This window comes from Epinephelus fuscoguttatus, linkage group LG1, assembly GCF_011397635.1.
Source record: "Epinephelus fuscoguttatus linkage group LG1, E.fuscoguttatus.final_Chr_v1".
NCBI classification, from domain to species: Eukaryota; Metazoa; Chordata; class Actinopteri; order Perciformes; family Serranidae; genus Epinephelus; species Epinephelus fuscoguttatus.
Window position 1 is genome coordinate 30412128 of NC_064752.1, and position 23243 is coordinate 30435370.

General features: G+C 42.2%; 1 protein-coding gene across 1 annotated transcript in view; it reads right to left on the reverse strand.

The window, feature by feature from the left end:
* dnah1 (dynein, axonemal, heavy chain 1) overlaps positions 1–23243 on the reverse strand; it is a 33407-nt gene that overhangs the window by 2571 nt on the left and 7593 nt on the right. The window contains exons 21-76 of the mRNA XM_049590998.1: positions 22676–22888; positions 22409–22573; positions 22156–22277; positions 21743–21848; positions 21465–21644; positions 21185–21325; positions 20845–21008; positions 20610–20723; positions 20338–20526; positions 20126–20231; positions 19637–19750; positions 19399–19548; positions 18968–19054; positions 18653–18839; positions 18468–18559; positions 18205–18359; positions 17868–18045; positions 17588–17782; positions 17358–17477; positions 16849–17007; positions 16630–16731; positions 16390–16530; positions 16013–16173; positions 15774–15931; positions 15450–15623; positions 15300–15329; positions 14833–15011; positions 14363–14593; positions 14062–14258; positions 13553–13688; positions 13078–13286; positions 12758–12929; positions 12039–12230; positions 11817–11927; positions 11438–11623; positions 11161–11352; positions 10505–10672; positions 10208–10399; positions 9582–9713; positions 9318–9443; positions 9043–9162; positions 8665–8814; positions 8397–8557; positions 7890–8115; positions 7527–7722; positions 7210–7361; positions 6889–7085; positions 6664–6808; positions 6208–6366; positions 5371–5502; positions 4253–4423; positions 3942–4121; positions 3399–3575; positions 2749–2919; positions 2004–2134; positions 780–924 (exon numbers count right to left, since the gene is read on the reverse strand). Coding sequence (XP_049446955.1) covers positions 780–924; positions 2004–2134; positions 2749–2919; positions 3399–3575; positions 3942–4121; positions 4253–4423; positions 5371–5502; positions 6208–6366; positions 6664–6808; positions 6889–7085; positions 7210–7361; positions 7527–7722; positions 7890–8115; positions 8397–8557; positions 8665–8814; positions 9043–9162; positions 9318–9443; positions 9582–9713; positions 10208–10399; positions 10505–10672; positions 11161–11352; positions 11438–11623; positions 11817–11927; positions 12039–12230; positions 12758–12929; positions 13078–13286; positions 13553–13688; positions 14062–14258; positions 14363–14593; positions 14833–15011; positions 15300–15329; positions 15450–15623; positions 15774–15931; positions 16013–16173; positions 16390–16530; positions 16630–16731; positions 16849–17007; positions 17358–17477; positions 17588–17782; positions 17868–18045; positions 18205–18359; positions 18468–18559; positions 18653–18839; positions 18968–19054; positions 19399–19548; positions 19637–19750; positions 20126–20231; positions 20338–20526; positions 20610–20723; positions 20845–21008; positions 21185–21325; positions 21465–21644; positions 21743–21848; positions 22156–22277; positions 22409–22573; positions 22676–22888 — 8739 coding nt within the window. The remainder of the gene's footprint in view (positions 1–779; positions 925–2003; positions 2135–2748; positions 2920–3398; positions 3576–3941; positions 4122–4252; positions 4424–5370; positions 5503–6207; positions 6367–6663; positions 6809–6888; positions 7086–7209; positions 7362–7526; positions 7723–7889; positions 8116–8396; positions 8558–8664; positions 8815–9042; positions 9163–9317; positions 9444–9581; positions 9714–10207; positions 10400–10504; positions 10673–11160; positions 11353–11437; positions 11624–11816; positions 11928–12038; positions 12231–12757; positions 12930–13077; positions 13287–13552; positions 13689–14061; positions 14259–14362; positions 14594–14832; positions 15012–15299; positions 15330–15449; positions 15624–15773; positions 15932–16012; positions 16174–16389; positions 16531–16629; positions 16732–16848; positions 17008–17357; positions 17478–17587; positions 17783–17867; positions 18046–18204; positions 18360–18467; positions 18560–18652; positions 18840–18967; positions 19055–19398; positions 19549–19636; positions 19751–20125; positions 20232–20337; positions 20527–20609; positions 20724–20844; positions 21009–21184; positions 21326–21464; positions 21645–21742; positions 21849–22155; positions 22278–22408; positions 22574–22675; positions 22889–23243) is intronic.

Sequence of the window (23243 nt, forward strand, 5' to 3'; positions counted from 1 at the left end):
TGTAATCCATTTTTGTGTCCAGTGAGCGGACATTCGCCAGGAGGACACTGGGAACAGCTGGTTTGATGGGGTTAGCTCCCGCATCCTGTGACAGCGCTGCAGGCGTCTCCCCGTCGGGACAGCTCCAGGCGAAACCACGGTCATCTCAGGGCTAGCTCGACGTAGCAGGCCAAGTTTGCTACACATCCTGAGCTCTCTTGGTTGTAGCGTTAGATCTCTGCAGCAGTTTCTAATGTCTGTTAGAAACTCGCGACTGTATTGCACTGATGAATTTACTTCTTGTTGCATCGTTTCTTTCTTTTGCCAACTGATTTCCCTGTTGGAGCAGCTGGAGGTGGAAGAGGTGGTCCGCATTTGTTTGCTTTTGTTAGGGAGAAAAGTTTATATCCACAAGCGTCCCTGTTACTAACCTGTTTGTTGTCTCAGACTCAGGAGTGGAGGGTGTGGGGGGTGGTTACGCGAGCGGTTACGTCAGTCGGAGGCCTCCACGTGGGGCAGACAGACAGGACAGGAGAAAACTCCGACCAATCATTGCATTCGGTCCGAATGCAATGATTGGTCGGAGTTTTCTTAGAACCATATGAGAATGGTATAATGATGAGTTTTCATCTCTGGTGGAATTCACTTACATTTTAGTGTGCCATCAGCATATTAATAGCATTTTAACCTAAACAAAGAAAAGTGTAAAATTTCCAGAAAGGTAAGGGTTGCTTTAAAGTCAGAAGAGAATGCATTCACATAAAAGCTGCATTTTGTAAAGTCTGTTGAGTGTGTCTCACCTTGGCTTTCCACATATCAGGGACCATGTTGTTGAACAGGCTGTTGGCCATAAGCTCCAGTTCTGATGACATCACTACTAAACCCTTCAGAGCCTTCACGATATCACTGAGACTCTGAGAGATGACCGCCAGCAGCTTGTTATATCTGACAGACAAGGGATAAAATGACCAATTACTAAAGTACTTAAAAACACCATCCACTAAAGACATTGTTTATATAATGAGGACAATGACATTTACAGAAAAAAAGAAAAAGAAAAGCTTTTATTACTCCATCGTACAAAAAGGAACATAATATGTGTAGAAGAGGCTGACAGGACTGTTAACCAGTACCAATGACTCAGCAAATATGCCACATTCAGAGATTTCTGGCCTACCAAACTCTCTCTGGACAAGTTGCTGACATCACAAACTCCAGCAGCTCACACGTAACCAAATGAAAAAGCTGTTATTATTACAGCATGATTACAAAGCCATGTAATTATGATTACTGGCCGAGACTTCTGAAGGGTACAATTTCAGCAACTGGACTCAAATAGAGATATTACATTACTGGTTACACATTTAATTACTATTTTTTTGTACTTCAAAATGAAATAATTTTACATTTACATTGGGAAGATTCACTGGACTATTCTGGACACTTGACACAGCTGCATATGGTTAGGTGAACATTGTTAAAGATGATTTCAGTGCAGCACAGATGCCAGTTTCTTTCTCTGATCTCAATGGATTACCAAACCAAGATGTTTGTTCCCCTGCTGAGTGAGTGTTTTCTTTAAATATCTTAAAATAACTGGTCATTTACGTCAAGGATAAAGGACAGATTCATTTGTTGATATGACTAATTGGGCTTCATCCAAGCTGCCCCCAGTGTGACTGATACACAATGCTGTATTATTGCACCACTTACACAGACAGAACAAGGAGAACTGAGCAAGTAAAGTGTCTAATACTCAATACCCAGGCCATACCACCTGACCGCACAACTGACAACTACTTTCAGATTCACGCTGACAGAAAATGTGACCAGACAATTTCCTGTTTTTACATTTAAATTGTAAAAATAATCTGAATTTTCCTCCATCTTGTCACATCTTTTCAGCCCTGATCGTGAGTGTACAGCAACAGAGCAGAGTGACGTGTGTTATTATATCTAGGAGTCCTGCAGTGTGGTTTGAAGTGTGGTTTGTGATGTTATCTAACAGTACAGCCTGGTGTTACCTGATGACCTCCTGGATGAGCACTGTGTTCATGGACTCTTCATAGAGGACCGGGTACTTTTCCATCACTTCCTGAACACTGAAAAGCTGAGGAATCTTTTCAGTGATGCCTGCTACAATCTCCTCCACTATCTACAGAACAGAAAGAGGCACATCACCAATGAAACACAACATGTGAAACAGGATTCCTCAAACATCTTCCAAAAGCATGCGGCTAATTCAGGTGCCTCACAGCTCAGGGTCAGAGAACTTTGAAGGGGAACAAAAGACAGGGGCACACTGATTAATTTGAAGGATGTCATTTTGACTCAAAAGGATTGCTTTTTTGACTCTGCTGAAGACAGTAGTTTCAAAATATTAGTCTGTTTACACAATTAAAGGCTGCAATTTAATCAGTGTGCTCCACTGCTTTCTTTTTTCCCTGAAAAACATGTCTCAGCCATCGTCCAGGCATTTACAAACACACACAACCGAATTCCTGACTATGTTTCTCAACATTGCTCAGTTAAATATGTTTAGCTAAAAACTTTTGATTGGTTGATTGAGAAAATGATAATGTTTTTCGTTGTCCCAGACCTCTCAATCTATATTGAATTAGTTTACATACTTTAATATGATTGCCTGTTATCAGACAGAATCGTCGTATGCACTCAGTGAAGCGGACAGATTCAAAGATCTGGACCCAGTCAGATAACATGATGCAAGTAATACTTAAAAGATAAGAGTAAAGAAAATCAAATCTGTACCTCCTCCTGAGTTTTGCCCCCAGCAGATGCAGCTCGAGGTTGGAGACGAACCACGGCTCCCAGCAGGGCGAAGGTCTCATTCTGGGCAAAGCTGATGTTAGCGTTGTCATGGAGACCAAAGATCTCAGGTGTATCATTGATGGGCAAACCACGGATGTATGCCAAGTAACCCTAGAGTCAGAATTGCAAAGACAACAAGTAACTGTCATCACTTAGTTTGACAGTCAGAAGTTGATGTGATTCTTTAAGTGCTGCATATTATTTTCAGACATTTTAGAGATGTAAAAAGAATCATATAAACAACCTGTGGTCTAGCACATCTCATCTGGTAAAAGTCAGTCTCTCATTGTATCACCCATTTTTTGTCACCAAGTCTTGGTGAATTGACCCTTTCATGTAATGACTAAATATTGTATGATGTTTCTCTGCTTTAAGATGAACTATCTGTTTTAAAGGGATGCTGTTTAATTACAGATATCTGTCATACCATTCATGTAAACCATTGGGTATATTGACCAGTGAGTAACCCCATCATTCTCAGCCTTTGACAACATATGCACTCTTGGAGTATTCCAACTGATGCAGACAAAGGTCGAGTCTAATGCACTCCTCTTATCACAATCTTTCGAATGCTCCTGCGTTTATCTGACCTTGATATCCAGATTTGTGTCTATCTGCCGGTAGACTCCAGACGCAGAGTAGACATGATCATCAGTAAGCACAGCGGGACAGTAGAAATCCTCCAGCACACTGAGCAGACAACGTCTATCCCAGTCATCTGTCACACGGCCACCATAATTAATCTCTCCTGCAGTATATTTCAGCACCTGGACAGGTGGAGGACAAAAAGAGAAGACAAATGAACATGCTCAAACACACACACACACACACACACACACACACACACACACACACACACACACACACACGCATACACACACACATTATCTCTCTCTCTAACTGATACAAAACTAATGTTTCCTACTAAAGGGCCTGTGTTTCTGTAAACTTATATGTAAACTATCCACAATGATAATACATGTGTCACAATTATCTGTGAGCAATGGACACATGTAATGACAAGTTAGGAGGAAAAAGGGGACAAGGTCGGGGTGATTGCAAATGATCTGCATTTGGAGCTATTGTTGTCTTAACAGGTTGTTTAATATAGATAGAAGCCCTCTCTCCCTCACCTTGTATGGGACGTCCTGGTACTCGTCCAAGAACATTTTGAGTTGGCTGATGCAGATGTTCAGGTCTCCATCTGTAAATTCGTAGGGAATGTTAAAGCCCAGTGGGCCAAACTTTCTCCGCTCCAGAGCAATTCCATGGAAGAGACACAGAGACAGGAGCAAAGACTTGAGGTGTGATGTCTGGGGAGGAGAGAGGGATAAGTTAGAGATGCTACATGTTTTCAAAAACAGCAGGTGTTTTTAAATATAAAGTCGTTAACATAATAAGCAGGGAGAGACTCAGTGGGACAGCGGCTGAGGACTAGGCAGACCTTGGTGGAAGAGGAGATAAAATCATTGGTGAGCCTCAGGTAGGTTTTCTGTAGATTGGCTTTGATTCCCTTGGGAGGCTCAACGGTCATCTTTGACCCATTCTGGAGAATGGACACTGGGAACTTGTTGCTAGGAAGACTCGTGAGCCACAGGCGGAAGTCCTTGTGCACCTGTTTGGGGGTTGTAGGGCATGTGAGGCCCGCGGGCAGTAAAGAAGGAAAAGTAGATGACAGGCTTGTCTAAAATACTATCAGGATCCCTATACACTTTCTATTTTAAAAGTGACATACTTTTCCAGACTAAAATTTCTAGACTTCTTAGATTTTTCAGAGCATATTTAACATTTGAGTACAAATAGCCAGCCCTGTGAAAACCTGCATTTACCCATCATGGCTGTTCAGTCCACACTCCAACATACTGAATAAATACTACATTATTGTTCCCTCCATATTTTAGTCTCTTTTAAGAATAAGAACTGAATATGAATTGAGGGAAGTTAAATCATTTTCACAGCCTTGTTTATTAATTGTGTCCATGGAAATGATGTACGCCGCTATAAAGGTACAGTTTCCTTTGGCAGAAAGGGTACCCATCATTGCATAACTTATTTATTTTTGGTTACTTGTGATGCTATGTGCAATTCAGATATTTTCTTCCAAAACTAATTTGGTCGATGATGTCCGGAGTTGGTACAGTTTGAGGCACTGGGGGCAGAGCTGTTATGCAGGCTGTGACTTTCAGGCCCAGCGGCAGCTCTGTGTAGGAGTGTACGTTCAGTCAAACACCTTCTTCTTACCTTGCTTTCAACAACATCAGGCTCACTCTGGCCTGCTCTTTCACAGTGGTAAACATTCTGACTGTGCTGGCTACCTGCTCCACATGCCACGAAAAACGTGATTATTTAATCACAATATATTTTTAGATATTTGGAACTCTTTGTTTTAGAAAACAGAATAGGGACAATTGCCTGAAAACGCAAATATTTTTACATACATATTTCCCCAGACTTATTAATACCTGGAATTTACCCAAATGAAATTCTATGCTTGTCCATACTGCATAGTAAACATGTACAACACTATAATAGTGTATGGTATGTGTATGCATATGTTCTGACCTTTATTGGATTGATGTTTTCAATGAGTCTCTCGAGGGCAGGCATCCAGCTTGGAGCCAGGTGACAGTTCTGGAAGAAGACCCACTGACCTCTTTCCATAGCAGTGCGCATCATAATCTCAGCCCAGGGGCCCTGAATCAAACAAACAGCAGCAGAGAAAATGGCAGAGAAACCACAAGAGTTGTGCCAAAAACAGTCGGCTTAACACAAAACTTCAAGATAAAACATCAGTGTTTTGAAAAGTTTGATCCTTATTTAAAGAGTAGGTAACATAGGGAATATTTTGACAGTGGAATACGGCACTTTTTTCTACAGCCAGTTTGACATTCTAGGAGTCTTTCAGAAAGGTTTAAGAGCCCTCAGTTCAATGTGAACAGAAACTGGGGGCAGGGTGATGTAACAGTCCAGCATTAGTCGGGATTCTAACTCACATAATTGCAAATAATGTGATAAACACTCGCTAACACCTATTGAACAGCCACAGGGGTAGTGTGCTGCTGGGAGAAATGTTTGGCCAGCCACTAGGTTTCAGGTTTGTGGAGGATGAGTCTGCATTTATCCTAAAACCTCTGCATGCGGTTTTTAATGGTTGTTCTATGAGATTATTTACAGTGTCCTGGAATTTAACATCTGTCAAAGCAGGATTGCACATTGTACTGGCCTATGGCCATAAATAGAGAAAACAATTAGCACAGAGGTGGCCATTCTTAACAAGACAAACGAGAATGGCCTGGTTCTGTGACAAAGTGTTTTACAGTGCCCTTCCCCAGGGTCTGAGAGAGCGTACGAAAGAGAGTGAGACTGAGAGAGAATTCCCAAACAACCCCTGGCCCTGACCTGGCCCTGGCCCAGAGAGATGGCACTCATTTTCTTGGAGAACTGCATGACGTCAGCAAACTTGTAGAGGTCTGCAGCAGGGTCAGTGCCAGGAGACAGGACAAAGATGAGGGGTGTGGAGGGGGATGACTCAGTGAAGACCACGGACAGGTCTGACGTCTGTGGAAAGATGGAGAGAGGAGGAGTAACAAGCCATAAACATTGCTGTTGCATGCTGTTGTGCAAACAACTGGAAATCATTTTCAGCTGAAGCTAGGATAGTTAATTTAGTGCTCCAAACATGAACCACTGTTTGCACTGCTGCAGACCCAGCCAAAACAAATGGAACCATTATTGCCATGTTAATATTACCACACTTCTGAGCCAGTGTCACAGAGATAAGGCTCACTTTGTGTCACTGTATACATATTGGTTTTAATATCAATATTAAGGCAAGAGGGCAGACAGGGATTCTACCTGAGGCTCAATGAAGCGTTGTCCAAGCTGAGCTGAGACAAAGTCCTGCAGGCCTTGAATAAGGCAGTCAGCCCTCAGACAGCGCAGGACCAGCAGCTTCTGGAATGAGTCCAGCTCTGTGTCCCACTCTCCTGGGAGAGGCTCCCTAAAGGCAAACATATACACACACATTGTTGGATATTGACAGCTTCTGCGTTTGTCAACAGAGTGGTTATCTTTACGTGCCTGTGAGGCTGGTTGCTGTCAAAAATTCTCTTGAAACCCTGCAGATGTTCAGTGAAGTTCTCTGCCAGGTTGCTGAAGTTGTCCAAAGCGCTGAGGCCCAGGATGTCCTGCCAGGCACGCTCCGACAGCCAACTCACTGCTGGGTTGGTCAGCTCTTGGACAGGCATCCCACCAGATAGCAAATATCGCCACTCAGCCTGCCAAAGAGAGATAATGCAGATTTAATAAATGTATTAGATTAACTCAAACTCTGTATTTGTAAGAGTTCCTGCAGAAAATTAAAGAGGGGACCGCGAAACTGCAAACTTCTCTGTTGCTTACCATATTAATTTTGTTCTCATTCATCATGATGCGAGCGCACAAGAGAAAGGCAAACATGAGTTTGTGCTTCTCAAACAAGCTGCGACACACATTGCTGTACAGGCTGAAGGTAAAATATTCATTGATGTTGGTGAGTCTCTTCTCCACTGTGTCTGTGAGAAACAAGTCAGTGAAAACGAAAAAAAAAAACTTTTCAAAATCTAGTTTCACTGCCTTAAACCAATTTCCATGATTTTTTCCATCTGCACAGATAAAATTCTGTGTATAATCTTACAACCAGAGAGGGTAATGAAATTTACTGTGGAATATCTTTCTACCTGCTCTCTCAGAGTTGGCAATGCCAGTCATGAAGATGCCAAGGAACCACTCCAGTGAGTACTGGTACATGGGGTCAACGTTGGACAGGTCCGATACACAGAAGAAGAGGATCTGTGTGCGCACAGCCACCGGCACATACTGCAGACGGGTGGCGTCAATGTCCTCCTCTGTCTTCTCTGCCGCCATCACTTTGGCCTGCCAGTAAAACCAGCTTGCTTTAGAACAAAATCCAGCAATAGAAGCATTTGAGTTTGATAGCAAATGTATGGAGATGAGAAAAAAACACATCCAAACTGGTTATTTATGAACTGCATGTTTGGCCCCCTGTAACATTAGAGATAATGGCTCTGCCACTGTCTGACCTTGATCTCTCCAGCTTTGATCTTGGAAGCCCCCAACACTTGGATGAGCTCCTCATTGTCCACGGGGTTTCCTTCTGTGGCGCTGAGTCGGGACAGGATTTCATCCTCAATTTCCTTTAGCTCCTGTTTCATCTTTGCATTGCTGATGATCAGCTGGTTCTTTGCCTCCTCCAGGTCTGGACGCTCCTCAGCTACAACCTGGCCAAGTAGCTGGTCCTCTAGACCACTGGAAGAACACACGGTAAAACCAAAGACAGAATTGTTAGAATAAAGTTCAGACCCTAAATTGATTCTGAGAAATTATTGGTTTTCTATCAGGTACACAGAGAAAGGCCAAAAACTTTTTAATAATAATATATAAGCAACTGTTTGTTTTTTTTCTAGAGACTTTCCGGTCACGTCTCAGCTTATTAAAATCTGATCATAGCTAATGCAGTTGATGGCAAAAATAAGATCAGTGTTTAAAAACATATAATTTACCTTTTATCTGTTTAAAGCATGTGTTACCTGGGTGACAGTGTGACATTGATGAGGGTGACTCTAGAAGAGACCTCTGGAGAGTAGTGTGGGTTCGGCAGCTTAGTGGTAATGTACATCTTGAAGCCTTCATTGTAAGGGATGACTGAATCCCCCAGCTTCAGCACTGTCTGACCTTGCTGCTTAAATGTCTAAGGGCCAAACGTGGGTTAAGCAGATCAGTGTATGGTGGGTATTTGCATAAAATGTTTATACCGGGTGAGTGATTTTTGTTTGTAATAGATGTGTGTGTATTCACCTGTTGCAACAGGACAGGTTCTAGAGCAGGATCTAACTCCTCTCCCACATTCTCCAAGATGCAGGGTTTACCAAACTGAATGCCATTCTCAAGACTGCGCAGGAAGTCCTGGTCACTTAGCTTCATAACCTCCAATCCATTGTCCCGCTCCTGGGTGACAACAGGAAGTAAGTATGAATGAGCAGTGGATTAATACAACCACAGACACATAGAAGCTGCTATGTCAGCTGTTGACACTGGTACATAAAGTGTAATTACAAACTATACATGTGGTGTGAGGGGATAAATTAAACTTGATATGGCTACTTTTTTGTATTTTCGTCTCACTTGCACCCTCTGCAGTTAGGGTCAGATCAACACTCAGATAAGTGTCCTCACCATGTTTTTGATCCACGAGTTGGCTTGTCCCTGAGGATCAATGAATAAAACCCAGCGCAGAGAGTACTGGGCAATCACACCATTCTCCACTGAAAGGTTATCCTTGGGCAAACCTGATATCTACACACATAGAAATGACAAAGTATGATGACAATAAAGGTAAATGACAAAGTTAATTTAATTCTACAAAAAGTCAGGCTGATGGTCTGATTATTGACAATTCAGATCAGTCTGAAGAGACTCTGAAGGTCAGCTGACGACAGTTTGGTTCTGACCTGCCAGGAGCGGATCTTGACTGGATCTCCTAGGGTGCTGATCAGGTTGGGTTCATCAGTGTGTGGGACGCTTAGCTCTCTGAAACAATGCAGCCACTCCTCAGCCATGGCCACCCTGTACTCTCCCTACACACAAAAACAATGCACCTTCCTTAAAATCATGCTGTAGTGATGTGCTAATTATCACAAATTTATTTAAGGTTAATATTTTTTAAGTCAGAAATGTTACACTTAAATGCACCCACTGAGTTACAACCCACTTACAGTGAAGGGTCCCAGGTATGCTATATATGCTGCAGACAGAAGCACATCGCCTGCCACATTATTGACCATGTAATCCAGATGTTGCACTGTTTCCTTCCAACGCACCTTCTCATCTGCCAGTCCGCCTATAAGCTGGAGAGGATCAATGCATAAACATGAACTATCAATGCATTTTGTCTGGCCGTGTCATTTAAGAGCAGATATTGTCTCTGTCAGGAAATCCTCACTTCTATATTCAGTTGTATTCTACTGTCACATACTTACCTTTGTGTGTATATATATGAACATATACATGAAATATCAATATCATATTTAGATGTATTGTTCATGTAATATTCATGTATCTTTATTTGCACTATATCCTTAATAATATTCATTATGTATACATACAAATCTACATATACACCAAATATAGTGTATCCTGTCTCGACTATGTCACCTTTGCATTACTGGTTTTGCGTAAACATTCAATTCATAAACACTGGTTTGGGGTAATGTACAGCATGTAGCCTTATAATCTGTTCCTAACCCCCTCTCTGGTCTGTTTCTCATGTTGCTGTAATGCTAAATTTCCCCCTAGGGATCAGTGAAGTACTGTCTTATCTCATCATATCCCTCCTTCTGACCTTGTCTGCTCGGACAAGGCGGGCCTCACACAGTTGATACTTGTTGTCCAGTTCGTCTTTCTTAGCTAGGCAGTCCTGGTATTTGGCCTGCAAAGTGGCAATGCCGCCCTCCACCGCTGCCAGCTTTTCTTTTGCATCGTCCAGGGCGCGCTGGATCACCGCTAGATCCTCCTGGGCCTTCTGGAGACCTTGCTGTGCAAATATTTACAGCTTTAATGTTTAGATGACTCTCATGTATATACAGTGGTGTCTTACATAACCATAGCGATGGCTCAAATGTGGATTTCAGTTTTTTACCCTTTTAGGTTCCACTGCCTTGGCGACAAAGTGATATACATGCATGGCTCGCACCCACTGGCAAATGGAGGTACAGGCTTTGGAAACCTTTGCAATGGAGGCTGGCTGGAATTCCTCATTATCTATGTAGGGCTGCACTAAAGTGATCACAGTATCTGGGATGTTGTCCTGCAGAAATGATTGTTGGCAGAAAAAAGCTGCTTTTAATACATCTACCATACAGGAAATGAACAAATCAGCATCAAACACTTAAACTTAAGAGTTTAAAATAATAATCATATTCTGAAGAGACCTTGATAACATACACCAGTGGTTCTCAGACTTTTTTCAATAATGTACCCCATTTTAAATATTTTTTCAGCCAAGATCCCTCTAACCAGCACAAAACATTTTTGGTAGAATAAAAAATGCCTGTATGAGGAGGTACAATCTACTGCAATTTACTAAACAAAAACTTTGTAAATGAAAACCACTGAAATCCTACATTTTATATGATAAGGACCCATCACTAAATTTATGGCAAACCAATTTTTTTATCATCATGCAATAACACTGAGATGGCAATGAGATTGCAATGTGTACATCCATTTGAGAAACACTGACATACACTATGCATACAATGGCATAGTAGTATATCCACTACATATGTGCTCTACCTTATCATACTTGAAAAGGCTCTCCAGAAACTTGCCAGGGTCTTGTAGAAGACCCTTACCAGGTTCCCAGTAGTCATCCACCTTGGTGCCAGGCTTCTCTCCAGGTACCTTTTTGGGTTTGACGCCCCTCATGATGCACACTGCTTCAATAACCAGCTTAACCCCCTGAGGAGGTCGCTGCATGGCTCGCACCTATGGAAAACAAAACATTAAGGAGGTTATATTCTACATATAAATCACAAATAATCTTCAGCCCATCATCAATAACATCCCTGACCTCAGTGACATCATTCTTGTTGAGTGACTTGAGGCTGGCGAGGGCAGCATCCAGGGCTGGCAGAGCCTCATCCAAGTCTCTCTGGGCATCTGCTGCAATCTCTCCCGCATAACTGGCTTTCTCTGAGGCCTTGGCTTCCTCTGCTTGCACTGACTTCCGGGTCTCTTCTGCAACCACTGTGTCTTTCTAACAATGTAGAGTATAGATTTGAAAAAAAAAAAAAAAAAAACCCAGCTCACAGACACAAACACTATAAAGGAAATAATATTGGCCCCAGTTTTTGTCCCACTATTAATGATTTTGAATTCAGAGCCAGTTTAAAGACAGTCTTTAAGACTTTTATATGGCTCAGACATTTCTACCTTTAAGTTTTCCTTACTTTGATGGTCTCCATGGTGACTTCAGTGTCCTTAGCAGCCTCCTCCAAAAGAGGTCTCATCGTCTCCAGCTCCTCCTGCATCTTACTCACATCCTCCGCTGTGCTAAGAAGCTAGAGGAACACAGAACAGCAGGTAGCCCGATAAGAGTGCTAATTAAGCATATGCACACAAATTACAAATTCAATTTCTATTATTGTTTTTTGTTCAGTTCAGTTCCTTGCCTTGTCCAGGCCAGTCTTCATGCGCTGACGAGCACCACACAGTTCTTGCTTTTTGCGTCCAATAAGATGTGAGAAGGTTTTAAGCAGTTCCAGGTAGCTCTTGGGTGTGACATAGTTGTGTCGAGAAAGCTCAGCCAGGTACTGTTCACACTTCCTGGCTACTGTCTGGTGGATTTTCACACACATCAGTGTCTGGAAAGGGGAATCAATTAGGGGAGGACTGTCTTTACTGAGAAGTTATTTCAGTATCTTAGATTTTTGATGGTAGTTTTTACATTTTTGTTTTCTTTTTAGGCAGCTTCTAGTTTCTATTAATTTAACCAAGATACAAACATATAATACATTTGCAGATACCTAAAAGTTGATTGAGAAAGATAATCCATCACAGCATCCCACCTGCTGTCAACACTCTATCGTTGTTGCATGGTAGTGCAGTAAAAACCATTCAAATGACTCTCAAAATCCAAATAAATGTAGAGCAGAATTGCAATCAGAGGGGGCACCTTGCCCCAGTAATCCTCACACACACCTAGTATTCCTCCATGGGCTCAGTGTGATAATAAGCCAGTGAAACATAAATATAAAATCATAAGCCAGTCTCAAGGTTACTAATCTGTATGTAAGAATGAGCTGTGTTTCATGGTATATCAGTTTGTACACACACACACACACACACACACACACACACACACACACAAACACACACAGAGCATCCTCACCAGTCCCCTCATGGCTGTGTGACTGGCTTCTAGCTCAGGCAGCTCATTAAGAAACGATGTTGCCACAGCCTGCAGAGCCTCCTCTGGCCAGGCACTGAACCAGTCTATTGTACAACATGTCACCAGTGAGGGAAACTGCCTCAGCCGTGCACGAAACACCTCACCAACAGGACTGCAGAGAAAGAAATGAAGAGGAGTGGTGTGAGTAGAGAAAGGGAGGGAGGAAAGATAGGTGTAAGAAGAACAAAGATGAAGGTCAAATGTAACCACTTCTTTTTTTTGCCTTTGAACAAGTGATCAACATTTTTACAATAACTAACCTCATGCAGAGCACAGTGTGGATGTTGCTGCGGACCCTCCTGATGTAGGCAGCCATAAGGTTGGCTTTGGTTGGCTGCTGGCCCAGTTCTTGTACCACTGGCTTCATGGCTGTCAGGATGCGCTCCTGCTCGTCTGTTGCATACAGGTTTGGGACGTCCCCAGAGTTCAAAATGCTGTTGATATCCTCCAGAAAGGACTCACTCTTAATCTGTGAGATTAACACAAAGGTACTGATGAATAAAATGTTGCAAACGCTGAGAACAGAGATACATTACTTTATGCATCACATACTTTAGATCATTTAGATCTACAGTACATCTTGCATCAATGTTTGCACACTCATTTCAATTGACTTTAAATAAGTGCCAACAGTACAACAACATTCGGTCTGCAAAGTCACAGGCCAGTATGTGATGCTATTAAACTACCACACACGTGCAGTATGCTGTAGCAGGTGATAAGAGAATGTTTCACCTGTGTGTCTACAAAGAGGAAGGTGATCTGCTGGTTCTGAAGGCCGGCCTTTAGCATGATGCTTTTAATGTCTTCTCTCCACTCTGTCTGACCGTAGCTCTTAGACAGCTCGATCTGGAAACACTCATATTCTGACCTGAATATGGACAAACACACTATGAGGACTGGGACACAGGATACTTCAAGGACTTTTACAGTAAATTGTGTATACTTTGTGGTTAAACAATCTCAGAAGTTGTTTTTTTAAGCAGCAACCACTGAACCTGAACTATTATTCAATAATCAGTACTTAATGCAACACTGGTATAAAAAAAGACAAGTGAATGTTCATTGTTGCATATATTAATGCATCTATTTCACATCTCATTCAGACTTATTAGTGTGTTAAAATCAGTGGAAACAGCTGACCATACAGTCAAACATCAATCAAAAAAAACTTGTTTTGCTTTTTAAAGAAAGCTGTATTTGGTCTGTTGGCATGGGAGTTGTACAAAATGTGGGAATCTCACATATGTGAAGCCAGCTTAGTGAGTGACTGGCGTCCGCTCCCACCCACTCCAAGCAGCAGGGCATTGCCCAGAGGCTGGCGCAGGATGCGGCTAATACGGCACACGTGCTCAATGGCATTCATGAAGAGCACCAGCTTCATCTTGGTGGTACTGCTCTGATTGTAGTCTTCCATGTATTCCTCCATTACTTTCACCAACTAAATTAAATGTAAAATATGGGGTAAAAAAACTCAAAGCATTTTGGTGATGTACAAAAAAAACATACCTTAATATATCTCTAATTCTGGTTGTCACCACTCACTTTTTCATTGTCTTCTATGAGTGTGTAGACTTTGTGGTCGGCTCCAGGAATCATGAAATCTCCATACAGAACAGGCCGAGAGGGCACAGCCTCTTCAAAGCTGCAGTCAAACTCCTGAATACAGTCCTTCAGGAGACAGGTGAACCAGTCCCTGTCCTCAGCAGACACCAGGCGGTCCTGGAAAACCCGACAGCTTTCGTGGTACCACAGCTGCAACAGCTGCAATTTGTCCTAAAATCACCAAAGTAAGACTTTCATTATGGGGCTTTTGAGATGTACTTTCAATCCTTATGACATTTTTTCTTATTTCAAACTTTTTCATACATGATAATTCTATGGCGCCCATATTTATTTCATTTCTTGTTAGGGTGAAGCCACACAGTGCACTGCTGATACTAGTTGCTTCAAATCGAATTGAATTTCTAAGTACTTAATGGATCAAGTCACTAAACCAGAAAGGATCTGACTACCTCTATCATTCCAGCCTCGGCCATGAGGATGCCCTGGAAGACTTTGGACATGTCTCTGAGGTTGAAGGTGTAATGGGACTTGGCTGGAGTTGGGAGGAGCTGGGAGGTAATGGTAGAGTAGACGTGGATTGTAGCATCTACAAGAGGCTCATTCAGTGGCTGGATGGCTGGTACAGGTCCTGATGAAAAAAAGCAGGATTGAAGAGAGAAGTGTTAAAATAAAACATGAAAATCATGTGAAAGTCATAACCGTAAGATTATGAGACAATACTTTATTACAAGACACTTCCACAAGCTTTGGTCAACATGTTTTAAAATATGATCTATAAATGTGTGACAATTATTCAGACTAGTTTTGTATCGTCTCTCTTATCATCCAAGCTATACTAACTGATGTTGAGTATTAAATGACATTTTACACCTTTTGCACTCTTAATCTACTTCCTTTCTCTGTGTCCCTGACTTACTGCCTGGTTCCCTCTTACTCATACTTCCATCTGAAAGAGAACAAAGATCCAGTTAAGAACGTTTTTTTTTTATTACCTAACATGAACATTCTCTTCCCTGAAAAGCCTGCCCTACCAGTGATATCAAACATATTTGCAGGCCCAACTCACCCATCCAACTGCCTAGAATGGTGGAGAAAATCTTTTTCTTGCTAGCATCTTCCATTTCAGTGAAGGACAGGAAGTTGAAGTGGCGTGTGAAGCGCTGGGTAATGGGGTTTCTGCCTCCACCTGGGGGTCCCATGGCACAGGCAAAATTGATGTCCACTAATCGCCTGAATGTCCCTGTGGAGAGAGAGCAGGGAAACTAAAGAGAAGCTCAACATACAGAGATGATTTGTATTTCTGAGCAAAAATAACAACAGCAAAATCTATGTATTGAACAGTAACAATTAATATTTCGGGCATAGAGAAACACTAGGGTGGGATTCTCACCTATCTGTTTCCTGTCATACCAGCCTCCATGGTCCATCCACTGCCTCAGCAGCTCAATAGGAGGCTGAGCACCATAGGTCTCCAACATGGGCATATTTAGGTCATCAATAAACATGATGAAATGTTTCCCTATTGGTGGTCCGAACACACCTTTCCGCCTGACACACAAGCACATGCATCGTTGAAATTGTGGGTCATAAATATAGTGTTGTACTGTAAATAATGTGGAGCTGACATACCTTTTATCTAGTTTACTGTCAATGTAATCTTGAGTCTGGTTGGCTGAGGTGCGGGCAGAGAACATGAGGAAGTGTGTGATGTATTCAGCAGGCATCTTCCTCAGCAGCTTCTCTGACATGGTCAGGGTCTTTCCTGTGCCAGTTGGCCCAATACAGAGCACCTGGATCAAACACACAGACAAACATACATCTAGTCTAATGGTGCCTTATCTACGGAATAAAAGCATTTAGACATCAAGCATTTATTTTGGATTCTCAATTAGTGCTAAACTGTGAACATATTATACTGACAAGCAGTACAGTTTTTTCACATTTATTTCAAAACAGCAGTGTATGTAGACAGATGTGTAAAGCTCAACAACAATCACAGTACTCACAGGTTTCTTATTTGTCAAAAGCATGTCCATGAGGAAAGACATTCTCACTGTGTCTGGAGTGGGAACCATGATGTCAGCATAATTTGTCTCTGGCTTGATGACAACACTCTCTGCGTATTTCATCCAGTTGACCCACTGCACCTAGAGAACAGGTAAAGGGATGATTGCATGAAAAGCAAAAATGTATCTAATGGTGTTATTTGTGTAAAAAATGTGTCTGATTAAACATAATCTGTTTACTTTTGTTTCCTCATCTTCATCATCATCCTTAAAGTTACTAATTCCTGCATCATCGAGCCTGTAGTCATAAACCAGGGCCTCCTCTGGAAAGCATAACTCAATCTGAAGGACATTCACACATTTACATTAATCTATGTCAAGAAACAATCCAACAGTCAATACAAATTACATTAAAACTATTTTGGTACTGGGATGCTAAAACAGAGATGCTGACATGACCTTTTCCTCTGCCATTTTGTTCTTGAGCCAGGCACTGAATCGCTTACAACTGGCTGCATCTCCTGTGGCTCCCACACTCCACACCAGAGAGAAAAAGAACCAGGGCTCAATCAGTTCTTTCAGACGGTCCAGTTTCTTTTGGGGCGCTGGCCTCTCACCCTACAAGAAAATGAAGCTTATGTTTTCATAATTATTGTTAAGGTTTTTTGCCTTTACTTAGCATATACTACTACTATACATGCAGCAAAGGGCCTAGACCAGATTTAAACCCAGGCTCTGCCAAAGACTCAGCTTTTATGTGGTGCTCGTTCTACCCGGTGAACTAGTGGCTGCCTAAAAAGTTGATGTTTTAAAGTACCTTGTACAGCTTCCCTAAACCACACAATATTTACCATATAAAGCTAAAACTCCTGTGAGTGTTCCAGTTGCTTCAAATAGCATATTTGCACAAAAATCTCTATATATTCATTTCATGGGAGGCAATCTAACACAAGAGAAGCTGCACACACCTCTTTAATGTTGAATGGATTGAAGAAGCAGTCCATAAGTTTGAGCAGACTACAGGTGAGGTTGCTGTCCAGAGATGTGATGACCTCCTTTACTGATATGCGGACAAATGTGATGGCATCCTGGGTAAAATGAAACAAAGGCAACACATTGTTTATAGTATCATAATCAACTATAATGAAAAGCTTTAGGATTTCCTGCTGGTGTCTCTCAGTTATGTGTCCCCTGTCACCTGCAGGAATCTGTCAAACAGGGAGTCGAGCTGCTCTGTGAACGGTTTCAGAGCTTCAGGGAGTTGCTTCAGCCAGCACTCTGTAAAAGAGGTGAGGCCCAGAATACTGGGCTCCAGGTAGACCATACCACAGCGAGACACCGTGGCTGGAGATGCCACCGCCAGGTCTTGCACCTCAAACATCATGGTCATCACCTGCATGAGGAAAACACAAAATGTCCAGATACATGTGGAACAACACGGGGTCAAAAAGATTAGGACTGTGAGAACTTAACCGTACATCAGTGAGCTTGATGATTTCCCCTGAGCTAAGACACAGTTTTTTGTTGTCATCCAGCACAGTGTTCATGTTCTCAATCCATACAGCATCCACTGGCCCATCAAACATGTACCACTTTTTGTCTTTGTCCATGGATGCAGCACCTCCACGGATAACAGATGAGAGGATACCGTCGGTCCTATGGGAAGGAGAAAAAGTGTGTGTAGAGCAGAGGCTACTAATGTTTTTCAGTTAAGGACCCCTGGCAGAGTGCTACTGATCCCACTGTGAGAGTCACTGGTGTATAGTATAAGTCTGCATTTTGTTGTTTGTTCTTTGGTTTGTTTGGAATACTTACCACTCGTGTGTGAGCAGGTCATACTCCCCGTAGAGCTGTCCCATGGTGATAGACTTGGGGTTGAGGACATATATGTGGACCGCCTCGTACACACCACCACTCACAGAGGGCTGGCCCTTCAGAGCTGTTATTGCTGCCCCTAGTATCTCATAACACTGACACATGCAACAGTAATACATGCAGGACTCTACTCTGCAGAACAAAAATCACTGTCAACTTGCGAATACAACTGTAAACAATATTGTGACAAGTAAAAGACTCACCTTGGTTTTACCAGATCCAGACGGTCCCACCAACATCAGGCCGTGTCTTACCACCGTGGTCTCATACAGCTGAATACACTTACTAATGTAACCTGCAATCACCAAAATACTGTCATCTACTCATCCTAAAAACACAGGCACCTGCATATCTAGAAACATACTTTCTGTTTTTCCAAAAAACTAACCATCCACATCTTTGAGCTTCTTCTGGCTGCAGACATTACGCATGGACTCTTCCAGTGTGCCATAGTTGATTGGCTCCTGTTTGGTCTTAGGGAAAAGGTCGGACACAATACCGTTGAAGAGCTTCAGGTCGTCCTGTAAAAACTTTGGTACGTTTACATCTTGAATGGCTCGCAGACAGATCAATTCCTGGGAGACAGCCAGATTGCAGAAGGATACGATATTAATTGACAAGTCATTTTTCAAACTCCATTAAAATTTGGGTCACAATGTCTCACACTTTATTTCATAAACAAAAGATAGAAAACATTTCTAACCTCATTCATGTCAGGATTTTCTCTCTTCAGGTTTCCAGCAGCTGAGATCACAGTCTTCACAGCTCTCATGCCAAAGTCATAATGATCCTATATACAAACAAGAGCAAAGTCATCATATCTTCATATCTTTCTAATTCTTATACACATACACCTACATACTGTATGCATCTCTCCATCCTATAAGGCACATGTTAACTATGTTAGTATGTGTCCTATACTAATATTTTACCGTCTAATGCTGTAAAATTCAAGTTTTACTAATGTTTAAAGAAGTAATGTCTGTCACATTATACGCATGCTAATTTAACTTCCTTTTTCAATACCACATACGCCCCCTGCCCTGAACAAATAGCACATTTTCTTGGTGGATAGAAATGGATGTGGAGATTTAGCTGATTCTAACACTGATCTCCTCTGAGTTCATACAATACCTGAGAACTTAGCTGTTCAGAGGAGAGCTTGAAAGTGGAGGTGATCTTCTTGGAGAGGACTTTGGCATCGCTAAAGCCAAATGAGTACAAGGAGATCTCAGCTATCATCGCATAGTTAGGTACCATCATGGCCACAGGACGAAACAGTGCCTGTAGGAAATATAATCTCCTTTTGTGAATCCCATCTGAGTAACCTCAGTGTTGTACAGTTATCTAAAATTAAATCATCATTTCAAACCTTGAGATTGTCGGGCAGTTCAGTACGTCCAGCGTAACCAGGGTTCATGGTGATGAATACAGCGCAAGAAGGGACGAGAGGGATCTCTGCCCCCTCAAACACAAACCGCTCCGCCTAAAAACACAATACAGACACAGTCGTCTTTGACATACATATAACTACTTCTATGTGTTTGGAGTGCAGTGATGGTAAAAACAATTTATAAATTTTGCAACTTTATAAAAGGAAAGTAATCAAAGAAAAGTAAAAGTTGATTCCAATTTTACTTGCAGCAAGACTGGTCCCTTTAAGAATTTAAATGATTGACATCAACTTTAATTCTGTAAAAGGGAAAGTGCTGTAGTTGGCTGAGCAGCTTTCAGTATTGGTGAATAGTGTAATCTCTGATATTTTTACAACTCAAACATGTGAAGCATGAGAAAAACTACAACTCTGTGAATATGCACAGTAGGTACCAGCATGTGTATTTCTAGTCAATCAGCTTCTCACCCTTTGCTGTTGGGCCTTTTGTATAGTGGTGATCTGTTGTGCCACCACAGACAGCACTTCCACATCAATACGATTGAACTCATCAAAGCATGCCCAGGCCCCAGAGCTACAGAAAGGAGGACAACATAAAAATACAACATGAATGTGTTTGATGGAAGATTTGTGATGTTTAACAGCCAACTTTTTATCACACTTTAGTAACTGCCTCTCACCTGGCCAGTCCTTTAAGAAACTTGCCCATAGCGATGAAATCCAGCTGGTCAGAGCAGTTGAAAACAACTGTCTGGATAGCTAGTGCCTTTCCCAGATCTTTAGTGGTTTCTGTCTTTCCTGTCCCTGCTGGACCTGCAGGAGCCCCTCCAAACTTCAGGTGTAGAGCTCCTGTTAGGGTCAGGTAGCATCTGAAAGAGGCAGGAAGTGCTGTATTCAAATGAGTATATGGCATTCAGGATAAAACAGAATGAACATTAGAATTAACAACTACCTGTCAGTAAGAGGTGTGATGACCAGACGTCCAGAGTTACCAAGGTACTCATATCCATACAAAAACTCTGCATTCACAGCACGGATGTACAGGTCATCCCTAGCCCAATAATATCTACAAATAGTAACAGATCAGTATTAAACGTATTCTGCACCCATAGTGTTGCATAATGATGGTATACAGAAACAGAACTGAAAAGCAAAACAATTACAGAGCAGCAAAACAAACAGATAACCTGAGCTGGCTGATCCACTCAAAGTCATTAACACTTGAGACCTCCTGCTCCACCAGTTTGGCTGCAACATCCTTAGCATGGACCTCTATGACGATAAGGGCGGACAACACAGCTCGCTGCATCCTAGACAGACGTCCTCTCACCAGCTGCACCAAGTCACCCAGCTTCAGAAACAAAATGGAAAATCTTAAGAATGTCGGTATACAGTATACTGTAGCGTTCATAAAGTTCAATGTAAATGTTAGCAATGATTAATAGAATCTGTGTATCTTTCATAAATGATGGATATTCAAAGTGTCATTCAGTTTGAATATTGATCACTCTAATACTAAATCCACACCTGTGTCTGTAGCTGGGGATAAAGACGGCTGGCCAAGTCTCCCTGCTCCAAGGCCTCAGACACCTCAGCAGTCCAGAAGACCTGACAGCCAGCTATCACCACTTGACCAGGCCATGATAACACCCACTCTACACGAGGTTGCTGAGGGGTCGAGAGAGCACATGCAGGTGATACAGAAAACTGGACAGCATATATATGCCTCACTTTAAAATTGTGCAAACAAGCAATACAGGACTACAAACACATAAAAAACATCAAAGTAAGAGTCAGGGTCACAGACCTCAGGGTAGACTTTGAGTGAGCGGTCAATGTTGTCCCTCAATGTGGCTTTCATAGATTTTTCAACTTCCCTGAGCCAGTCCTCCACATTTCCAGTTGGCCACACTGGCAAGGACAGCTTCACCTCCTCCCCTTCTCCAGAGTACATATGTGTGATCTGTAGGTCTGACTGGAATTGAAGCTGAGAAACAACAGAAGTCTCAGTCATATGTGGTATACACGTTATACTTCCAGTAATGTATGAGCAGAACAACTGTAAAGAAACCAGCCAGAACAAACCTGTGCAATGTTCTCAAAGCATTTGCGCAAGTGCGGTTGTACAGCAGTAGGATCTTTGGTCTGGGACAGAATCTCCAGGAGCTCATCATCTGACAGGAAGTAAAATCTGCAAACAAATATTCACTGTACAGTAAAATGAACTAAGTCTGTGTAATTAACAGTGTTTCTGGTCAGAAAATGTCCACAGACCAAGAGTGGTTGTTGTACATAATTGTTGTTTTAAGTAGCCTTTATTTTATCAAGATATTTGTTTGTTTTCCTTTTGGTATCATAATTCCCTTATTTATAGCAACCAAAGCACGTTTCTTTGGCCACTCACTGTTGGTTGTGGTATCATATGAAAAAGTTACATCCATGCATACCTGCTTCAGGAAATGGTATGTGTATTCCAGGACACTTTCAGTGAAGCTTACCTGGGGAAGGAGCCTCGTTTTGTCTCCAAGTAGTCACTGAGACCCTTCTGCACCTGTTCCAACAGCGTGTTGCACTTTTTCAGTTTGTCTAGTAAACGAGCATCTGGACACAGCTCAATCACCTTGGGAGAAAGGTAGAGACACATACTAACAGTTTACATCAGTGAGCATCATTATCATCTAGCACTATGTTTATCCCTGTATAAAAACAAATCCTTAGTCCTTTAAAATGAAGTGTTATGGAAGCTCTGACCTTTCGATTATTAAAGGCACTTTTCATGACGCTCCTCCATGTTTGATCCATTTGCTGGTATCTTTTTCCTTCCACAGGCAGCTGCTGGTTGATATCATCAGAGCTGAAGATGGGCTCCAAGTAGAGCCAGGAACGCTGGCATGTCAGCCACTCCTCCAGCACATCCTGCAAGCACCAGCAGAGGGCAGCAGCACATCATAGGACACTTCCTGATAATGATACAAGACACAAGCTTCTAAGTGAGTGTGTGTGTGTGTTTGTGTGTACTTGAGTCATCCTGAGCTTGCTTTCCCAGGTGTTGATTCGGCCCTCAAAGGCTTTTTTGAAGGGAGAGAAGGACATGCTCTGGGTCATGACGATGTGGTCATCCAGCAATTGGGACGCTTCATCTGGGCTCTTCAAGATGTAGGTGCCTGTCTCCTTGTAGGGCACCACATCAAAGACTACTGTTGACCATTCTCGTTCCATCTTTCCCAGAGCCTGAGTGAGAGCGTGTGAAAAACAAAAGATATTCAAACACTAACAATGTGCTTTAGCAAGACAAGAGAGTGGAGCTGCTTGGAGCTATAAAAGCATGAGTCACTTAGTCTCTGTGTCACCATCAGCTGAGAAACAGTGACACTGGCACAGTCCTGACACATTCAAAGTGGGCTAACCCTGACTTTAGCCTGGGGCTTTCTGGCCCTGCTCCGAAGCAGAGTTAGCCCTGAGTTTGCAGGGTTATCCCTGAAAGTTGACTTAACTCCGGGATAAAAGTAGCCAGTGTAAAATGGGGCAAAGTAAACAACAGAATTTTAGAATGTTAACATGTGTTACGTGTTTCAACTGACATTTA